At 44.8% G+C, this 20,831-nt stretch overlaps 2 protein-coding genes across 3 annotated transcripts in view; one reads left to right on the top strand and one right to left on the bottom strand.

The window, feature by feature from the left end:
• Positions 1–9,590, bottom strand: part of EAF2 (ELL associated factor 2) — a 74,847-nt gene extending 65,257 nt beyond the window's left edge. The window contains exon 1 of the mRNA XM_029605208.1: positions 9,370–9,590. Within this exon, the coding sequence (XP_029461068.1) occupies positions 9,370–9,472 (103 nt within the window). The 5' untranslated portion in view covers positions 9,473–9,590. The remainder of the gene's footprint in view (positions 1–9,369) is intronic.
• Positions 9,591–9,754: 164 nt separating this feature from the next.
• Positions 9,755–20,831, top strand: part of IQCB1 (IQ motif containing B1) — a 113,708-nt gene continuing 102,631 nt past the window's right edge. Inside the window, exons 1-2 of one of the 2 annotated variants that reach the window (XM_029605207.1) lie at positions 9,755–10,104; positions 12,562–12,633. The gene's annotated coding sequence lies outside the window, so the exon portion shown is untranslated. The remainder of the gene's footprint in view (positions 10,105–12,561; positions 12,634–20,831) is intronic. The other variant, XM_029605206.1, reaches the window with a different exon arrangement.

Here is a 20,831-nt window from a genome sequence, read left to right as displayed (position 1 = left end):
CACGGGGGGCTGCCATTGCTCCTCTTTTGCTCTGAGCCGTGCTGCTCTTCTTCAAGCCGATGCTACCCACACTAGCATGGTCACCTCTTCCCACGCATGCAGCCGCTGCATACCACTTCCTCTTCTGGGCAGTGGGGGGGGGGGGGGGCAGGAAGATGAGACCATGCTCGTGCCGCTGATTCCAGCTCTCCTGCCATGTTCGGCTCGGACTATCAGCATTTTAAGCCCGGGCAGAGGATGAGTTCCAATTTCACTAGAGCATTATCACATGGCATGGTAAAGAGAGAGAGCGAGAGAAATAGCTAGGGTGAGAGAACAGTAGAAATGTCATCTTTGTGAGACTTTCCTCACTCACAATGACATCAAATCTTCACCAAGGTGTACTGTGCTGTTCATATGTCTCACTCTACATGCGAAACTGGCCCCTAAACCACCAGCAACACCTCACCTCGACCTATCAGGTGGCCCTTTTGTAGAGATGTAAATAGGTGCACACAGTGAGGCCCTCTGCAGAGGCTCCCTCTCTACTCCACTCCTTCTCCCTCTCTCTTCTCTCTCCCCCAAGCCCAGAAATGACCAAAATGCAATTCCAAAAATGTATTACGAATTGCGTTATGGCCATTTCGGACATATCGCACAGCTTTTCGCCAGGGAAAAAGCTGTAGTTATTTCTGGCGTTAAAACTGTACGATAGCATGTGTTATGCCTGATATGGTCCCTAATTTAACCAAAACCCACTCAAACTCCTCCCCGAATCCTGCTCCCCCTCAAAAATTTGCATTCGCGCCATGTGCTACTATACTTTTCACATGTGTTATGGCATCAACGCCATAATGCATTTTCATAAATGACCCTAAATGTTTGCAATAATACATTTCCTGAAGCCTCTCATCTTGTAGCGTCTTGGCTGAATTCTAAGCTCCACAAAGCAGGGACTCGCTTATGTACACCTGTGCAGCACTGTAGAGGTAGTAATAGGTTTCATTTAAAATGTAAGATTACTAGAATACAATAAGATTTTGTTTATCCTGCACACTTCATGCCAATCTACAGCAACCCAAGCTTCCCTTCTTTGACCTTTCTTGGCAGCCTCCAAAAACATGAAAATCTCTTTGTGCATGGCTCTTATAATGGATTTCACAAGCTTTGCAGAATATTTTCAAAATGCCCATCACAGCCTGCTTAGAACATAGGCAAATTTAATGTGATTAAACCAGTTTAAGAAGTAAAATATGGATATGGCTTTCTGGACTGCAATCAAAAGTGGAGTGGGCAGACAGGAGAAATTCAGAGTAATTTTTTTTTTTTTTTAGCCAATATCACCCTGATCTCTGGTCTTTTTCATTCTTTGGAGATTTCTCTCTCAGCTCACCTCCCAAGGTAAGTTACCAGATACTAAAGAATCTGGTTGAATGAACAGCAGCTGTAATTCTGACAGGTTGAACACTCCTTATATTCAGAGGGCACAGCCAGTTCCTTATAGGAAAGATGAACACGGCTCAAGGGTCAGCAGAGACAGCGCAGAAATCTGCAGAAGCACAAGAGAGCTCAGAGGTTACAGAAGCAGCAAACCCACAGCTGGAGCCACACTCTACAAATACGCCAGCCGAATGTTTGCTAGCAGAAGGTCACGTTCACAGCCAATTACATTTAACTGGCATTTAAAATGTTGACACACTGCATTTAAGAGCAGTTTACATAGAAACGCTGCTCTCAGAGTTCAGCTTGCAAAAAGTACACTTCTACAGGAGAGAAAAAAAAAATATCTAAGATTTTGTTAGGGGTAATAAAAAAAAAAATAACGACGACCGTGGGAATTCATTTGCACATCATAACTTGGGATCACTTGAGTTGACTCACTAAGTGCCAGCTGCAGTCAGGGTTTAAGCGTCGGACTGGCCATGTTACAGTGTACCGTGTGCTGGACTCACCACCCGACCTGTCATCTTTTTCTGCACTTTTTAAAAACCTTAGGTTTCATTGATATTCCCTTTGAATGGGGTTGTCAGTTCTGAGTCCTGGCAGAGGACCTCCACTAATAAGAGTGGGACCATTCCCTAAGTGGTTAAGGCTGGATATACTCCAGCAGCTGCAAATAAAACCTGCAGACTTTCAGATTATACGGCAAGTTTCTGAAAATCCTAATGCGTGTACAGGAGGGGGAGGGGGACTAGCAGTCTCAAACTCAGGACTTTTTAGAGCAAGCTTATGGTGAAACAATTTCTTTCCTACACCACATGAACAACACAAAATAAATGTACTTGCAATTAAATGGAGTAAATTAAAAAAAAGAGGTTTTTCCACAAGAATAATTTTCCCAGCATTCCCCAATTACTCATACTCCCTGTTTTTGTTTCTTTTTTTTCTTTATTTTTCAGGGTTTTCGCTTCCTCTTTTTTTGTCTGTCAGTCCTTTAATCCCTGAACCAAAAAAAGGATGCAGAAGGCCAGAAAGGCTGCAGAAAACAAGCCAAGCAGTAGTTTACTGAAGGGGGGGGGGGGGGCTAAAACAAGCATTGTCTGAAGTCAGCAATTCTGCTCCCAATGGTTTTACAATGTGCATTAAAAGCAAATGTTTGTGTTACTGTACAAAGAAAAGGATTACTGCGGGACGGCAGTCAGAGCACAGACTGTAAATTCTGGAATTCATTGTGACCTTGCTCAAGTCACTTTATCATCCTCCTGGGCCTCTGTGACCCAGCTGAAAGCAAAGGTGTTTGTTTTTCTTCTGGTTTTCCAGTAAAGCATTTCCCCCCCCCCCCTAGACACAACACATCTGCTCCATCATAAAACTATAGTTATTTAACGAGGCCAACATATGGGGGCTGTTAACACACCCCACTACAAACATCCTAGCAGGAAGAAAAGCTACCCCAATAAAATGACATCCAAGCGTAAGAGGCAGATGTTAGCCTCACCCAGAGCTCCGCTGAAGCACTGGCGCCTGCAAACTCTTGATATGAGTTCTCTTTGCCTGCAAAAACAGCTGGTGGGGTGGGGGCAGGCACACACAAAGTCACAGGCTAAAACCAGTAAAAAACCACCCCTGTATTTTAGGGGCTGTCCAAGGTTCTAAGCAGGTGCTTTCTCTGAACTGAAACACAGGAAAGCAGCTTCAAGGTTCTCTCTCTCAATTACGGGGGAGGCTCAGAAGAACAGGAACCACCGAGTAAGTGATGGTTCAGCGTGCACATTTTCATAAACAGCTTTGTACTTTTTCTGACTTGCCCGTATCCTCCTGCTCAGTCAGAACTGGGGCTGGAATCCGGCTCAATCAGCCTTTATCCACAACTACCCAGAGATAATTGTTTTCCCAATCCTTTCCAACTCACTTAGCCCAACCACTGCCTGAAGAAGACTACGGCTGGGGATCAAACCAGGTCTTCCAAATGGCAGCATTACAGCACTGCCCCTGAGCCACAAGACTGATCCTAGGCAAAGGCATTCTATGTTTTCATATTATTACATGGCTGGTTAAATGTAATCTTATAAGGCTTGGCCCTTTGGGTATGAGATTGCATCTCCTGCCCAATGGAGACCGGTCAAAGAGGTTGGTTCCCCACTCCCCTGGCACTGGTGTGTGCCATGGAGGTGGCATTCACAGCTCCAGGAAGGGAAGACAGCTACCACCAAAATGGCAGCTCCTACCCACCAACCAGCAAAGGTAACCAATAAGCCTTGATGCTTTTGACGCAACTGCAACATTACTCTCCACTTCAACGGCAGGGGGGAGAAGGGGAATTGGATTCAGATGACAAACTAACATGGGCCCTGTCTTTTATGGTCTGGGGTACTGATATGCAGACATAAAGGGGAAAAGCACAGGACCTCTTCGACTACTAAGTCCAAAAGCAAAGCACGTCAAGCAGCATGTCTGAATTTTCAGAAAGACTCCTCACTCAGTAAAGATATTGCTAACAGTAATTTTTTTATGGGTTTGAAGTTGCTTGGTTATGACTGTAAATATTATTACCCTTATCAAAAAGCTTGGGGATAAGCTTGGCAATTAATACCCTTCAGAGAAACATATGGGTAACCCCCACAGCGTGGCACATTCAACCTTAAGAAGCTTGCTGGGAGTACTGAATATTTATTTATTTATTTATTTAAGTTTTTTTATATACCAACATTCAAGACAATAGTCCCATCATGCTGGTTCACATGAAACAGGAGTGCAAAATAAACTTAAACTTGAACAATAGTGCGGAATAGCCCACTTGGCTCTCTTCTGACATTATTATTATGTTACTATGTAATAGTGAGTATACACCTTGAAAGATCATCAGGGCAGCCTGCCTGGGAAGAATCAAAAGGAGGGAAAAAATGTATTCTTATAAACTTGCCAGCTTCTACTTTGCTACATCAATAGTGTACATAAGTTACCAACAGTGGCCTAACGAGGGGGGGGGGGGCAGGGGGTACAATGCGCCCAAGTGCCAGCTTAAGAGAGGGCACAGCAGCTCGAGTCTTTCAGCTCATTTTTTTTGCCAAAGCACATTGCACTTGCAAGCATGTCACAGAGAGGCCTGCCCTGAGTCAGAGTGCTGCTTCTCCGGTTGTGCCTGGCCTGACTCTGCTGCTAATTTTCAGCAAGCACTGTCTTAAGAACATAAGAACATGCCATGCTGGGTCAGACCAAGGGTCCATCAAGCCCAGCATCCTGTTTCCAACAGTGGCCAATCCAGGCCATAATAACCTGGCAAGTACCCAAAAACTAAGTCTGTTCCATGCTACCGTTGCTAGTAGTAGCAGTGGCTATTTTCCAAGTCAACTTAATTAATAGCAGGTGATAGACTTCTCCTCCAAGAACTTATCCAATCCTTTTTTAAACCCAGCTATACTAACTGCACTAACCACAGCCTCTGGCAACAAATTCCAGAGTTTAATTGTGCATTGAGTAAAAAAGAACTTTCTCAGATTAGTTTTAAATGTGCCCCCTAGTCTTTCTACTATCCGAAAGAGTAAATAACCGATTCACATCTACCCGTTCTAGACCTCTCATGATTTTAAACATCTCTATCATATCCCCCTCAGCCGTCTCTTCTCCAAGCTGAAAAGTCCTAACCTCTTTAGTCTTTCCTCATAGGGGAGCTGTTCCATTCCCCTTATCATTTTGGTAGCCCTTCTTTATATCTTCTCCATCGCAATTTTCTGAGATGAGATGCGGCAACCAGAATTGTACACAGTATTCAAGGTGCGGTCTCACCATGGAGCGATACAGAGGCATTATGACATTTTCCATTTTATTAACCATTTCCTTCCTAATAATTCCCAACATTCTGCTTGCTTTTTTGACTGCCGCAGCACACTGAACCGATGATTCAATGTATTATCCACTATGATGACTAGATCTCTTTCTTGGGTGGTAGCACCTAATATGGAATCTAACATTGTGTAACTATAGCATGGGTTATTTTTCCCTATATGCATCACCTTGCACTTATCCACATTAAATTTCATCTGCCATTTCGAAGCCCAATCCTCCAGACTCACAAGGTCCTCCTGCAATTTATCACAATCTGCTTGTGATTTAACTACTCTGAACAATTTTGTATCATCTGCAAATTTGATTACCTCACTCGTCGTATTTCTTTCCAGATCATTTATAAATATATTGAAAAGTAAGGGTTCAATACAGATCCCTGAGGCACTCCACTGCCCAATCCCACTGAGAAAATTGTCCATTTAATCCTACTCTCTGTTTCCTGTCTTTTAGCCAGTTTGTAATCCATGAAAGGACATCACCACCTATCCCATGACTTTTTACTTTTCCTAGAAGCCTCTCATGAGGAACTTTGTCAAACGCCTTCTGAAAATCCAAGTACACTACATCTACCAGTTCACCTTTATCCACATGATTTACTACTCTTCAATTTGTCAATCAGGCCTACCACATCTTCTAGGTTCACCATGATTTGGTTCAATATATCTGAATCATTACCCATGAAAACCTTCTCCGGTACGGGTACCTCCCCAACATCCTCTTCAGTAAACACCGAAGCAAAGAAATCATTTAATCTTTCCGCGATGGCCTTATCTTCTCTAACTGCCCCTTTAACCCCTCGATCATTTAACGGTCCAACTGACTCCCTCACAGGCTTTCTTCTTCCGAAATATTTAAAAAAGTTTTTACTGTGAGGTTTTGCCTCTACGGCTAACTTCTTTACAAATTCTCTCTTAGCCTGTCTTATCAATGTCTTACATAAGCGTTGGCAAGTTAAATGTATTATCCTATTTTCTTCTGTTGGATCTTTCTTCCTTCTTCCTCTTGCAGTTGGGAAGCTGTGATGGGTCAGAACCAGGTGTTTTTCTATTGCTCTGCTCCCTAATTTGGATGGGCCCCTGGCCTGGGACTTTATTAGCTCCTCCCCCCCCCTAGGCCCATGCCCTACTGCCAACTGCCCAGCTGTCTCCGAGTCAAGGTTGCTGCTGTTTGAGTCCTGAGTTACTGCTGTTATGACATGGTATGGCAAGGTTCTAGGTGGTTTTTTGTAGGGCGTTTGTGTTAGTTCATAAAGTGCTTGGCATTGGAGGGAGTTCGTTTTGCTGTTAATGAGAAGATACCAGAATTTCAATATATATTTTTTTGCATGTCCTAGTTCTGTTCTAGACCCATTGCAAATCTTAAGTTCTTGTGATTCTTATGATTATTGCTGTTTAATTCTAGTCATGATATTCTCAACTATTTTGGAAAGAGGCTTCATAAAACAAATATCAATGCATTCTTTTATTACGTGATTGGATCTGATGTTTCTGTTAAGCATTCTTTGTTTACTTTTTAAATGATAGTGTATTTATAAACTATAAAATACAGATTAATAAGATTTTTTAAAATTAGTAAGTGCGTGAAATAATTTTAATTAAAATATTTTAAAGCACCACTCATGATACATAATGATTGTTGCATGCTACTTAGAAATCCATTGGCAGGTTCATTCTAAGGCATTATTAATGGATAAGAATACAACCGTATGCCTACTGCCCACCCATGTTAACCTTGGGGCCCCTCCCTAAAATTCAGTTCTGGATACACCACTGAAAAAGGCTCCTGCCAGTGGGGTTACTACTCATGTGCTTGAGTCAACAAGTGAGGGGAGACTTACATAGAAACACAGAAATGATGGCAGAAGAAGATCAGACGGCCCATCCAGACTGCCCAGGAAGCTTTCACACTTATTTTTTCTCTCTCATACTTATCTGTTACTCTTGGCTCTTATTATAACTTTTTGGTTCTAGTTACCTTCCACACCCACCACTGATGTTGAGAGCAGTGCTGGAGCTGCATTTAAGTGATCTGGCTTAATTGGTTAGGGGTAGTAACCGCTGCAATAAGCAAGCTACTCCCACTTTTATTTGTTTACCCAGCCTGTGCAATTCAGTCCTTGTTGGTTGTTGCCTGAATATAAATCCTCTTTTCTTCATTCCCCTGACGTTAAAGCAATGAGCTGCACTGGATATGTATTCCAAGTGAAGTATCAGGCTTAATTGATTCGGGGTAGTAACCGCTGTAACAAGCAAGCTAAACCCTTGCTTATTTGTGAATGCAAATCCTGTTTTCCACATTTCCTCTTGCCATTGAAGCATACAGCAATGTTTGAGTCGCATTAACCGTGTGTCTGTTTATTGAATAAGGGTATTAATCTCCAGGTAGTAGCTGTCATTCCCGCAAGCCACCCCCATGCCTCTTCTATTCATTCACATCCTCTCTAGACTTTATGGATCCACAGTGTTTATCCCACGCCCCTTTGGAATCCTTCACAGTTTTGGTCTTCACCACTTCCTCTGGAAGGGCGTTCCAGGTATCCACCACCCTTGCCGTTAAGAAATAATTCCTGACATTGGTTCGGAGTCTTCCTCCCTGAAGTTTCAAATTGTGACCCCGGGTTCTGCTGATTTTTTTTCCCAACGGAAAGGGTTTGTCGTTGTCTTTGGATCATTAAACTTTTCTTCTGTGCCTTACTTGTTTTGGCCTTGGCTTCTGGTATTGGGTTGGGGAGTGCAGTGTTGCTGGGCTTAGCCTGGGGGGGGGGGGGGGGAGAGGAGGGCATAGGCATCGGAATGGGGTGGACTACCCTGGACCCAGCCCTCACCAAGTTTTCTAGCTGCCAGGATGAGGATCTTCACAAATTACTAATGCTGGCACCAAGAAGCTTTCGCCTCATAGGCTGTTCACAACACTCTCTCAGTTAATTTCTTTTTTGGGGGTTTATATTAATGTGACTTTCTGTAATCTTAAGCACTAACACAAGAAGGATGGAGGTGCACAAATACATTGACCCCTGGGCGCCAGAGACCCTAGCTACACCACAGGTTACCAAATCCAAAATTAAAGTACATCAAAGTTTTCAGTACCATAAAAATACTAAACAAATTGACTGGCATGAAAAAGCCCCACAAATACCATAAGCCCCCTTTATAAATGGTGTATATAATCACCAAACTAAAAGTTTATATAAGGCAACAGTACCAACAAAAACATTGCTCTTTAAGAGTAACCATTTTACAGAAAAAGCATAAAATATAGGAACAACAATTTTTAAAAAGAAAAAGGTATGCAAGTGTTTTTGACTTTCCAACTAAAGGATTTTAATTGAAAAATAATTATGTAAAAATTCTATGATACTGGTTTTATCTGCTGGTTTATTGTCAGTAGTTCCAGCCAGTACATCTTATCTGAAGTCAAATCAGTTCTAGGCAGCCAAATTGAAGGGGTGGGAAGGGAGCATTCTCATGCTTTTAAAAATCTAAATAAATAATTATAGAGAAAATAATATAAACAATTTTTAAGCCTAGATCAGAATTCTGAAGTTTAATTCTACCATTTTATGTTTTGGAAAAATAGATTATAGATATCTAGGTATAATATATATATATTAGAGTTAACAGATGGCTCCAGGTTATCAGAGACAGGTAAGGCCAATCTTGGGTTTACCCCCACTCTATATTAATTTAGCATCGTTTATTAAACTTAATATACAACTGGGATAAAACAAGGTCTGGATCAACTGATCCCGACGACATGAAATCAGCTGGTAATTATATACATTTTCCACAGCTTTGGCTGTGCTGTCACTGCCAAAATTAGTTTTCCACTCCTGTCCTGTAACTTTAAAGGTTTCTTTAGTTATTTTAGAATAAGACTGAGTTATTTGTGATGTCATTCCAAGCTACAAATAGAAAACAATAAAAATGAACATCAGGAATCCCCAAAACACTGCACACACAAAAACGTCTGGAGGACGCAGCGCCTCTCGAAGAGGAGACGTCATGCCCTTTCCGGCCGCAAGAGGCGCTTTCCCATTTCCCAAACTTATCTCTTCCCAAGTACCACAGGAACCACCGTTGAAGAGAAGCCGGGACAGAGTCTTACATCGGATAGTGTGGAACCCGCACCGAGGATGTTTCTCGAAGCTCTCCCCCAGTTTCAGTGCCCGCTCTTTAGAGTCAAAGTTGGGAAAAGCTGCTCCATTCATTCTATTTCACCCCCACCCCAACTGCAGCGGACAGCGACCATCTGTCGGCAGAGCAAAAAAAAAAAACTTTCCGCGGAGACTCCTTGCCAAGCACGCAGTTCGTAAACTACGCCCCCTCTCGGACACAGTATCTTCCAATTGGCGCTTTGACTTCCGGGCGATAGAATTCCAAACAACCTCATTGGAGGGGGAGCGAAGCCTTGGGCGACTCGCCAGTAGTTGCAGCGTAGAGACGCTCAGTATGCAAATAAGTTTCCCTTTGTCTTTCGTCACGCCGGGCACTGAGAAGCCGAACAGTAGGCAGCCATTGTGACATCTGGCGAGAGGCGGTTGGCAGTGTAGAGGCTCGTGACGTAGTACGGGCGGTCGTTTGTTTCTTCCGTTTTTCCCGCCGGCCGATTCTTTTTTTTTTTACCGTTCCGCCTCACTCCTTCGGCCTTAAGCGTTCTATTTTTATTTTTTGAACGTCAGTCTGTGCTACGGTAGATCACGCTCCCCTGCGACGGGGTGCCGTGGGAGCGCTGTGTCCGGGCTCTTGCTAGGGCCGGGAGGAGGCTCGGAGTTTTGCCCTCGGATCCGCGTGAGGTCCGGTATCATAGCAACCGGCGGCTTCATCTACGGGGGAAGAACAGGTGCGAGCACCCTGGAAAAGTATCGACACCCCCGTTGTTATTAATACTTTTAATACAATAAATAATATCTGAAGAAGCTATTAATGCTGGGAGTCTGTGAGACCTCTTCTTGCAAGCGTTTAAAAGGTTGCTTTATTGTACTAAGAGGTAACAAGTCAAACCTAGGCTTCCCTAATAGTGCAATGTACTGGTTTATTGTAAAGTTGTTACCATTTAATCAGATACTCCTTTTAATCAGACAATCTTGTTTCTGCAAGACGGTGCCCCTTTATGGCTGCTGGTCTAATACAGTTGCAGAAAACCTGATCCCTGCAGCATATTTTAATGATTTGCTGGCATTTGTGTTTTCAATAACCTAGGAAATGTATGCAGAAAGTTATTCCATTTTCGGGTGAAAGTCATATGAATAGGACATTGTATATTGCAAGAATAGGGCTGGGAACCTGGCAGTTAGTCCTAGATCATCTGTTTGGTTTTTTTTAATAGAGATTGTCTAGGACTAGTTGTCAGGTACTCAGCCAGCAAACCAAATAGATTACAATCAGTTCAGAGGACTTGGTTTAACTGCAGGACCTCTTTGGATCTTGATGTACCAAAGGGTTTTCCCCATTATGTCTATGGGAAAAATGCTTGGTATATAGACCCCCTAAAAATCAAGAACCAGCATTGAGACAATCTTGTGTCCTAGTTTTGAGTTGATAATGTACTTTAAGCTTCTATAATAAGCAGTGTTTTCAAGCTACTTGTATTTTTTAACTTCACCCCTTCATTTCTTCTTACAATATTTTCCAAGCTTGCCTGTTACGTTAATTGACAGCACAATATTTGTCAAGTCATATTTAAAATGAACTGCAAATCCATGTGTTTCTGTCCTATCCTGTAATGTAGTGTGCCAACCACCACCAAATGGTACCCTTTATTTTTACCGAAGAACCCCCATTAGAAATCAAAGTATAATTAGTTATTTTGAGCCACTCATAATAAGGCACTCCAGATGCCTTCTTTGCCTTATATTTAATTATGGGCTATAGCATCATGTATATTTTTATTTTATTTTTATTTATTTAAGGTTTTTATATACCGGCATTCATGATAAAATCACATCATGCTGGTTTACATTAAAACAGTGGTGCATAGAAAGAAAAAACAAACTAACCGTAGTGCGGAAGAAAGCAGTTACAAAAAACAGGGATGCTTAAACTGGGAGAGGAAGGAAAAAGAAAAGGTTAATAGCATTTTAAATATTTACAACGAACAGTTAAATGAGCTGGCTGTGTTATAGAAGTTGAAGGACATTAGCTGGAGTCCGGGAAAGCTTGTTTTTTAGGGGTTTTTTTTTTCTTTTTTAGTTTTTTTTTCTTATTGCAAATTAAAAATAAACTTTTGATTTATCTTAAAAATAGTCCTTCAGAATCCATCTTTTCAATCAAAGTATCCCAACACTGGCTGGTTTCATAATCTGCATCAGGGGGTTGAAGATGGAACTGGATAAGTACAATCCAGCAATTTGTTGGTGCGCTTGACCATTTATTGTGCAATATTAAATCTGCAAAATAAATTTCCAGTAAACTCATATTAGTGAATACTTATTGAGTGGTGCAGAGAGAGAGAGTGTGTGAGGCATTACTACAGTGCTTATGCAGGTTCAGTGTTTTGAATCTCTTTGGTGCCTTGAGGAAAAGCATGTCATTTATATAACTAACATTTACAAATATTTTAATATATATATATATATATATATTTGTTTTTTTTCTTCAAGTAATGGAGTACCACTCCGAAGTCCAAATTTAATGCTGAGGGTGAAACTATAAAGTGAAAATCTTCATGGATTAGGGGAAAAGTGTTCCACCTGAGATCTGCAAAAGAATGATCAAGTTCCAGACAGTGTGACACAATTGGTGCTTGGATCCTTTTGGTTTTAATGCAACTTTTGTGCTCAGTTAGATGAGTCTTAATTTTTCTTTTAGTTTAGCTGATGTAAAGTTTACTGCAAGGACACATCAGGAAATAAATTACAAAAGTAGTTGAACAGTCTATTCTGTAAGAAAGGTGTATTGCCTTATCTGTACCCCGGGGGGAGCCAGCTTTGACCTTCTATGGTTTGGGCACAAAATCTGCAGTGTACATATGAAAAGTGTCCCATATCTGGTGGATTATCCTTGATGTCTAATACCACTGGGTCATTTGTTTTGACCACCCAATCATGGATGTTTTTCCCTCGTGCAGAAGCTATAGTGCATGAAACACCTGGTGTAACTGAAGAATATTCCAATGTTTAGAAATAAAAGATGTTATAGCAGAGGCTAAATGGGAATATCATAGGACACATACTAATTTAGCATTGTTAGGTTTCACCGTGTCCAATAGTAACCATGTATGTTCAGTGTGAAAGTCCCTCTTGTAGGGCTTTTTAATACTTTGAAATATATATCCTCTTGCTAATAATCTCATACTTAGATCACAAGCTTGGAAAACAAAATCCTCTCTGGTGGGAACATATTCTGCGAAACCTGAGACATTGACCAACAGGTAAATTTGAAGCATAAATGAAAAGGATAAAAACTAGACATACAGAGTATTTCTTTCCATGGGTTTCCTATAAACTATGGTTTGTAACAAGTTATTGATCTTTTGTACCCAAGCATCCAATGTGATCACAACTGTAATTTGAAGTGAACTGCAGAAACGGATCTAAAGTATTGAGCCAAGAAAGAAATGGCTCCAAATTTTGTATCGTAGATGTCCGTAACAAAAATACATTGTTTCTGTATCTGAGCCAAAGTGAAATATGTTGAGAAACAATTGCTGTGTATAAACGTTTCTTCAAAATGAGAGGCATAAAGTTTTTCTATGCTGGGTGCCATTGTGGCTCCCATCGCAACATCTTGTTTTTGTAAATAAAATGTACTCATAAATAAAAAGTAATTTTCTTGTACTGCAGTTGCAGCTAGATGAGTGATGAATTGAGTAGGTATACAGTGAAGTTGAGGATACTTATTTAAAGTGTTTTCTTCTATATGAAGAGCCTGTTCCTGGGAGTAAACTAGTATAGAGGGAGCAAATGTCTTAACTTGTGCAAGCTGTAGCTTCTGGCCATCCCACCCCCCTCCCCGCCCCTGACCACAAAGATGCAATACAAGGGAATTAATGCTCTTTTTTATTGAGTGGAAGAAACAGCCACAGCCAATCAACATTAACTTAAACATCAACAAGTACTCAAAAATGCTCACCTCAATGCAACTCGCAAACGAGCCATTACAATAGCTGGCCCTACCCTATGGAACTCCCTCCCCACTCATCTCAGACACGAACCCTCACCACAAGTCTTCAAAAAACAGCTAAAAACATGGCTGTTCTTGAAAGCCTTCCCTCCGGATTCCCAACCCCTTCAACTGCATGTTCTTGAAAACCTGCCCACTTGACCCTTACATGCACTACCGCATATCACCCCCCTCACAACCACCCCCTCCTTTTTCCCCCCCTATTCCCACCAGAACTAATCGTAATCGTAACCAATTCAAACTGTATATATTGTATATAGGTTAGATGCTACAAATTATACTCCCATTCATTTGTATTCATATGTTACAATGTTTTTTACTTCAATAGTTTAATCAATTGTTATCTTGTTAAATGTAAAATAGGGCAGATCTCGCCCTATTCAACCTGTTACCTGGAAACCGATGTGATATCTCGATCGAATGTCGGTATACAAAAGAAATAAATAATAATAAATAACAACCAGCAATACTTTGAGCAAGCTTAACATTCACCAAATAAAGTTGGCCTAATCCCCCATCGGCAAGACTGCACGCTATTACCCACCCCTCCGCTTGCTTGAGGTGGCAGCCCTCCAGCCTTATGCTCCATGAAAGTGGTACGCCACTGTGGCCGCTCCGTGCAGTGTGCTGCCGCCTCATCCCTCTCCTGGCCATCCTTGCAGGCCACACTTATTTATTTATTTATGCCAGGCCTCCATTTGGCCACTCCCAGACTGGCCATCATCTCGGTCTGCACCATGCTTTGCATATAGCCACCTTCAAGTTTCCCCCTATGCATATTCATCGGTACCCAGCTCCTCCCCCGACACCAAAACATTCCTCTTGCACCGGTGAGGGCCCTGCCATAGTAGGGACCAGTAATACCTTACTTGGTCCCTACCCCCCATCTAAACCACTAGCGCTTCTGTGGCCATTTGCAGGGAGAGTATAAAGATATCCATACCCACATCTGATAGATGAACCCCATCTGGCCTGTATGTGCCCGCACAGCTAGGTGAAATATCATCATGTGTGATGACATGACCCCTTATGGCCCGCACCCTAGCTCCCACTTCTGTATTTAATTTACGCCTGCTTTTCTCAATGCCTTTGTAGGATTTCGCTCCTCTCCATACCAAGCGAGGGATAATGTGGGACCAAACCAACACCACAGATGGCCAGAGAGCCTTGACAATTGCCAAATCCTTTTTGATGGCAATTATGAAGTCAATGTTTTTGACCGAGACCAAATCGTTCTCCTAAATGAAAGATGATAATGTCTGGCCGTGGAAGCTCCGTAGTGTATTGGAGGATGGATGGCATTAATTGGTCCCACCTCATCCCTCGGTTGCCTAGCCAAATTATGCTGGCTTAGTTCCGTAGTATGCCCATCTGTTCACTGGAGCTCTTTGTTCTGGCTCTAATGTGTGCCCATTGTGTGGACAAGATCCATAGCACTTTCGCGACCGCAGGTCAAGCGTCTATGACAGATAAGAACAAGGTTAGGGTCAGCAGGGTAAGCAAATGATCCGCCAGAGTATGTATATCCTAGGAGGACTGCTTTACGGGCCGGATGTATGACTTGTATTTACTCGATTGCCAGCGCCCTACAGCTTTTGATCTGTGCCTCACTTAACCCACTGCTGATTGCAAATGATGCTGCGCCAATTCTGAAGGAATTTTATTTATTTTAACATTTTCATATACCGATAGCCGTATACACATTGTACCGGTTCACAAAGAACATGTAGCTGGCCAGAAAGAGGCAAAGCTGTTACATAGAACGCATAAGTCTAACATATATAAATGATTAATTGAATGGGTGTGATATTTGCACGGGTCCTCCCCTATCATTGCTAACCCTCTGCGCAAGATACTAATAAACTGGTAACGTGACAAAGCCGATCCATCTTGATATTTTAACAAGGGGCCCTTCTCCGGTGGGCGCACCATTAAATATTCCCGCATGACCCTAACTGGGCATATGGCCTCTATACGAGCAGGATACAATGTAATCCATCTACCTGTTGCCTGTTGGTCATTTTTTGATCTTCTGATGAAAATCTGGACTGCATCCCGACAAGCCTGTATATTCTCTATCATGAGGCCTCCCTCGGAGGCCTTGGTGGTCACTTTTGCCCGGGCGATCAGCTCGCTGCTCTTAAAGATCCCGAAAAACATTAACGAAAAGGCAAGAGTCCACAGCTTGACCTCAAAAGCATCCCAGGCCAACCTAGGGAGTTCCTCAACTAGGGCTTGCAGCACCGTAGGTGTAATAGGCCTTCTACTGTCAGCCCTAGCTGGTTCTTGCGTCCGCCAGCCCTCCAATAACTTTTTAATCAGAAAGGAGCTGCCGATGCCCCACAATTTAGTCACAAATCCAAGTGCTGCCCTGCCTGCGCTCTGGAGACACCAGAGTCCCTAAGGTGGATTAAGAACTCAGTCACTGTTCTCTCCGTAATTTGCCTCGGATAAGTGAAGCCCTGTGTTTGACTAAAGTTTTGGAATAAACTCCATCCCCGCCAGTGCCAGTCTCAGCATGGAGGCAATCCCGGGCACCCCAAATCCAAGGTGGGATACGGGATGGTTGCACCTCTGCCTCCGGGGCCAGGAATCTGAAATGAGACCACTGAAAAAGCGAAAGTGCATCAGCAACGCTGTTATCCGCCCCAGGTACATGCTTAGCCATAAAGACCAGGTTAATGCGCAGGCAGAGCAATCCCAAGTCCCGCAATAGCCTCAGGACCCTGGGAGAGTGAGCAGTGAGGGAATTTATGGCCTGCACAACCGCCATATTGTCAGACCAGAACACAACTCTCATATTCTGAAAATGGGGCATCCACATATGTATGTCCGCCACAATTGGGAATAACCCGAGAAGGGTGTTCTCAGAGATATCACCTAAGGCTTCCCAATGCGAAGGCCACTGTTCTGCACATCATCTCCGAGACAAGTAGGCCCCAAATCCTATGCTACCTACCGCATCGGTGTAGAGCTGTAATTCCCAATTAGTCACTAAGGGGTCCCTCCATACTGTCCTCCCGTTATACTCCCCCCAAAAATGTCTGCCAGGCTCTCAAGTCCTCTCTTAGCTCCTGGGTGATCCTAATGAAATGATGGCCCCTCTGGATACCCGATGTAGTTAGGGACAATCTTCTAATGAATGGGCGACCCATGAGCATGATTTTGCAAGCAAAATTAAGATGGCCGATGAGAGACTGCATTTGTTTTAAAGTGACCTTCCTTGCCCTTGTGGGGACAAAGATGGCGTCGTGCAACACTTCTAGTTTCTTGTGTGGGAGGCGCGTCACCATTTATTTATTTATTTATAACTTTTTCTATACCGAAGTTCAGGTAACAGAGTTACTTATCACTCCGGTTTACATTGCAACAAATTGCAACAACACATTTGCTGTGTGTGGATCTCGATGCCGAGAAAGGACAATATTTGGGCCAGCCCTTCTGGTTTTTGGTGAGCTAGTGGAATGCCTAATTCGTCAGCCTTACTGATGAATGCCTTAAGAGCTTGGGCACATGCATATGTGTCCCTGTGAACAAAAAATCGTCCAGATAATTGATTGATTTTCCTCTACCGATGTCCTGCTTCACCACCCATTGTACAAACATGATGAACTTCTCAAAGTAGGCGCAAGATATGGAGCAGCCAATCGGCAGGCATTTGTCGAAGTAGTATTTACCTTGAAATTGAAACCCCAACAAATGAAAACAGTTGGGATGTACTGGGAGCAAACGGAAGGCTGACTCGATGTTCACCTTGGCCAACCATGCTCCCTGCCCTCAATGCCTCAACATATCCAAGGCCTGGTCAAATGATGCATAAGATACAGAGCAGGCTTCGGGGTCCAAATAATTGTTAACCGATCTTCCCTCCGAGAAGGACAGATGATGGATCATTCTGCATTCACCTGGCTCTTTTTTTGGTACAACCTCCAGTGGTGAAATCCTGAAGTTAGGCAGTGGTTTCTCCTCGAGTGGCCCTTCCACCCTGCCTAAAGCGCATTCTTTCTTAATTTTCTTAGCTATGATGTCCACCTTGTCCCTTGCTGATTGAAGATTATCAGCCTTTGTAGAGGTTTCTGGACCCTCATAAGGGATGTGGAAACCCTCCGAGAATCTGGCGTAAAGCCAGCTCGCCACCTCCCGCTGATAATCCTTTAATATGCTCTGTAACCTGTGCAGGTTGATAGGTGTTGGAGCTCTGCCCATTCTGCCACAACTAGTGCTGCTCTGTCTGTTGGCTGCCACAGCTCACTGTACACCTGGATTGAGGGTGGCCTGCCCCACACACCGTGCATGAATGTCTGAATTAGCAAGCTCCTGCATATTTGCAATAGCCGACATTGTACAGCCGGCAGATGGCTGCGCCTTCCCTAAATCTTGCAGGATGCGTAAATTGCTGCCCCTGGCGAAAGGGCAGCCTCCCTGGAAAACCCTGGTGGTGAATTGCCATCCATGTGCTAGGCTGGTAAGCGTTTCCCGAGAAGCCAGGTATGACTTCCTGCACCGGTCTATATGGGGTGGTTTTGGAAAGCCACAAATCAATATCTTTACGATCCCAATCTAAACTAAGGTTCACTGCCATATTTCGCCCGAACTGCTTGTCGTACTCCAACCAAGCAGTACCCCCATACGTGTGGTACGTACCGCAGATAACGTCCTGGTATTTGAACAGGGAGCAACATTTTTCTGGGTGTTTTTCCCCTATAATGCTGGACAAAATTCTAAAACCCGCCGACTAATTAGCCAATGTCCTTGCTATGATGGGTTTGTCCTTAGATGCCAGCTTGCAGGCCTCATGGCACTTTGGCTTGGCTCCTTCCCCATCCCTCCTAAGCGAATCAAATATGTCCATACACTCGTTGCAATCGATTTTTGCTGTCAATGCTTCAGAGACGTGCGCGGTGAGAGAGCCTCCTGTACATATATGCTGTGCTGCATTAATTACCGGGGTATTTCCCGGCGTGGTGAACATGGATGACTTCGCTGCATGCTCCTGCCCTGTGATCTCCGCATGTCTCCCATTCCATCCTCGTGGGCTTGGAGTCTGCCCCACCTTGTGCTGCAGGTAGTGGGAAAGCCTCCCCAGTCGCTTGCCCCGATAGCCCCTGTTTCCTCGGAGAAAACCGCATGGGTGCTTCCTGGGGGAGTGGCGCTACTGAGCTCCCTCCTTGCCCGGTAAGGTTCTCAAAAAAGGCCTTCATGGCAGAAAATATATCTGTTGCACCCACTTGTGACCCCAGCCACACTTCGCTGCCTCTACTGTGTGAAGGCTCACTGCCCGTGCTGACCTGGGCGCCGCTCCGCTGCCTCCAGCTCAAGCCCCTCACGAGTCCTGGATATCCCTGGAGTCCCTCAGTCGCACAGGACTCCCTAGGTTCAGTTCTCCGCAGGCCCTGGTTTTGCTGGGCTTCTGGGTTCTCTTTGTAGGGAGTGGGGTTGAAGCAGTCCCCCAACCCCTCAAAGTATTTTTATAAAGGAAGGTAGCTGAGTCTAGTACATTTGCTCCGTCACCTCAGGAGCTGCACAAATGACCCTGCCCCCGCTCTCCAGCATTCTAACCCCTTAACACATGTGCTGGAGCAAAGGCACTATTTGAGCCCCCCCTCGGCTCTCCAGTTCACCAGCAAACACCCCTTAACACACGTGCTGGATCAAAGGTACTGTTTGAGCCCCCCTGGCTCTCCAGTTCACCAGCAAACACCCCTGCCCTAACTTCCCTTAGGGTACAGGTTATCCGTTTCCCTTTCCTGACTAGGCTGTACCCATGAGACAGCTGGAGGAGTCCTCTCCCCTGGAACCTACCTCCATTTCCTCCTCTCCTTTGCTTCCTGGCACTGGCTTTTTCTGGCCACTGCCGCTACCTAGGCACGCCCTCTTCCTCCAGCTCCCTAGGCTCACCTGTGTGACTCATTAGTGTCAGAGTCTGCCACCTGCTCTCCCTACAGGTCAGGTGGTGGTTCTAGGAACCTGGGATTTGTAGTTTCCGCCTTCACCTGCTCCCCCTGCTGGCTGGCTCTAGTATTACTAGCTGCCTTATGGTATCTTACCCATTCCTGCCCCCGGCAGCGCTGCACTCCATCACAACTGCTTAGAGTATTTAGCGCTTACGGCAGGCAAATGACCTGGTCTTGGGGCGCTGATGTGTTCGCAGGGGTCATGCCTTCCAGTGGGCGATTGCTTTGGCACAAAGCAACCCATGTGGCTGATGCTGCGTGGTTGTCGCCTGGTCCCAGTTTTGCGCGTCTTGCTCCTCTGGTTCCCAGACTTGGCTTTTTTTGCTTTGGTGGCATCATCCGGGGTAGCTGCGTAGTTGTCTACTGGTTTGATTGGTTTCTTCCTCGCTCTTTTGCCCGCTGGAGCATGATCTAGGAGTGTTTGCTGTGGTGCAGCCGGACTGGGAGCGATGGAAGAACGAATGGCAGACATGCTGTGTAAACATGTAAATAGGCTAGAATAGGTGAGAAAGAAGCTGGTGACTGCGGGATGAGCAAGCTGCCCGGGGCGGGGGTGAGGGGGAACTCTCCAGTGGCATGGGTGCCTGGAGAATGAGGTAAAGCGCATAGAATGCCCCTGGAGGCATGATTAATTTTTTGGACTTTTTTTTATTTTTTTTTATTAGATTTGAAAAAAGGAGGGGCCTGCAGGTGGCAACTGGACCTAGGGGACAGAGCTGGTCCTGGGGGGGGGCAACGGGGGGGGAATAGGGGCGATGGCCGGCGGGGGGGGGGAGATAGAGGGGCGGGTCACGGGAGAACAGGGGGGAAAGCGAACAAGCAGGGGAGATGGGGGGAGAAAAAAAGGGGCAGGAGGGGGGGGCCAAAGTTTTGAGCAGGGGGGGTGGGGGATGACAAGATGGCTGCCGGAATAGAGCGGGGGGAAACGAGCGAGCTGGGGAAGACAGGGCAAAAAACAAGGGCAGGAGAGAAAGGTGGGTCAAAGGAGTGAAAAGGGGGGGCTGGGGGGAGGGTGGTAGATTGACAAGATGGCCGCCGGGATAGAGCCGGGGAGGAAAAAAACATCCAGAAAAACGGGGGCAGAAGGGAACAGGAGGCGTGAAAAGTGGGGGCGGGTTGACTAGAAGGCCGCTAGAGCAGGGAGGAGAGCAAAACGAGCGGGGGAGACAAAAAGGGGGCAGGAGGGAATGGGAGGTGAAAGGTGAGAAAAGGGGGGTGGAGGGATGACAAGATGGCTGCTGGGAGGGAGGGGGGAGGGCTGCCGGGATGAACGGCCAATACGGGGCCAGGAGAAGCAGGAAGGCTAAAGGGGGGGGGGGGGAGGGCAGGCAAGGTGGCCGCTGGGACGGAGAGGGAAGGAGAAGGGAAAAAGAAGCGAGGAAACCCGGGAAATAGGGGGGAAAAATGAATATGACCCCCGCAAGGCAGGGGAGGGGGGCTGGGGGTCGGGGAAGGACCGCAAAACAGCAGGACCGGGGGGACAAAAAAGGGG

This window comes from Rhinatrema bivittatum, chromosome 6 (assembly GCF_901001135.1).
Source record: "Rhinatrema bivittatum chromosome 6, aRhiBiv1.1, whole genome shotgun sequence".
In the NCBI taxonomy this organism is placed as follows: domain Eukaryota; kingdom Metazoa; phylum Chordata; class Amphibia; order Gymnophiona; family Rhinatrematidae; genus Rhinatrema; species Rhinatrema bivittatum.
Note: the sequence above shows the minus strand (reverse complement) of the source record. Positions and strands in the feature narration are given on the sequence as shown.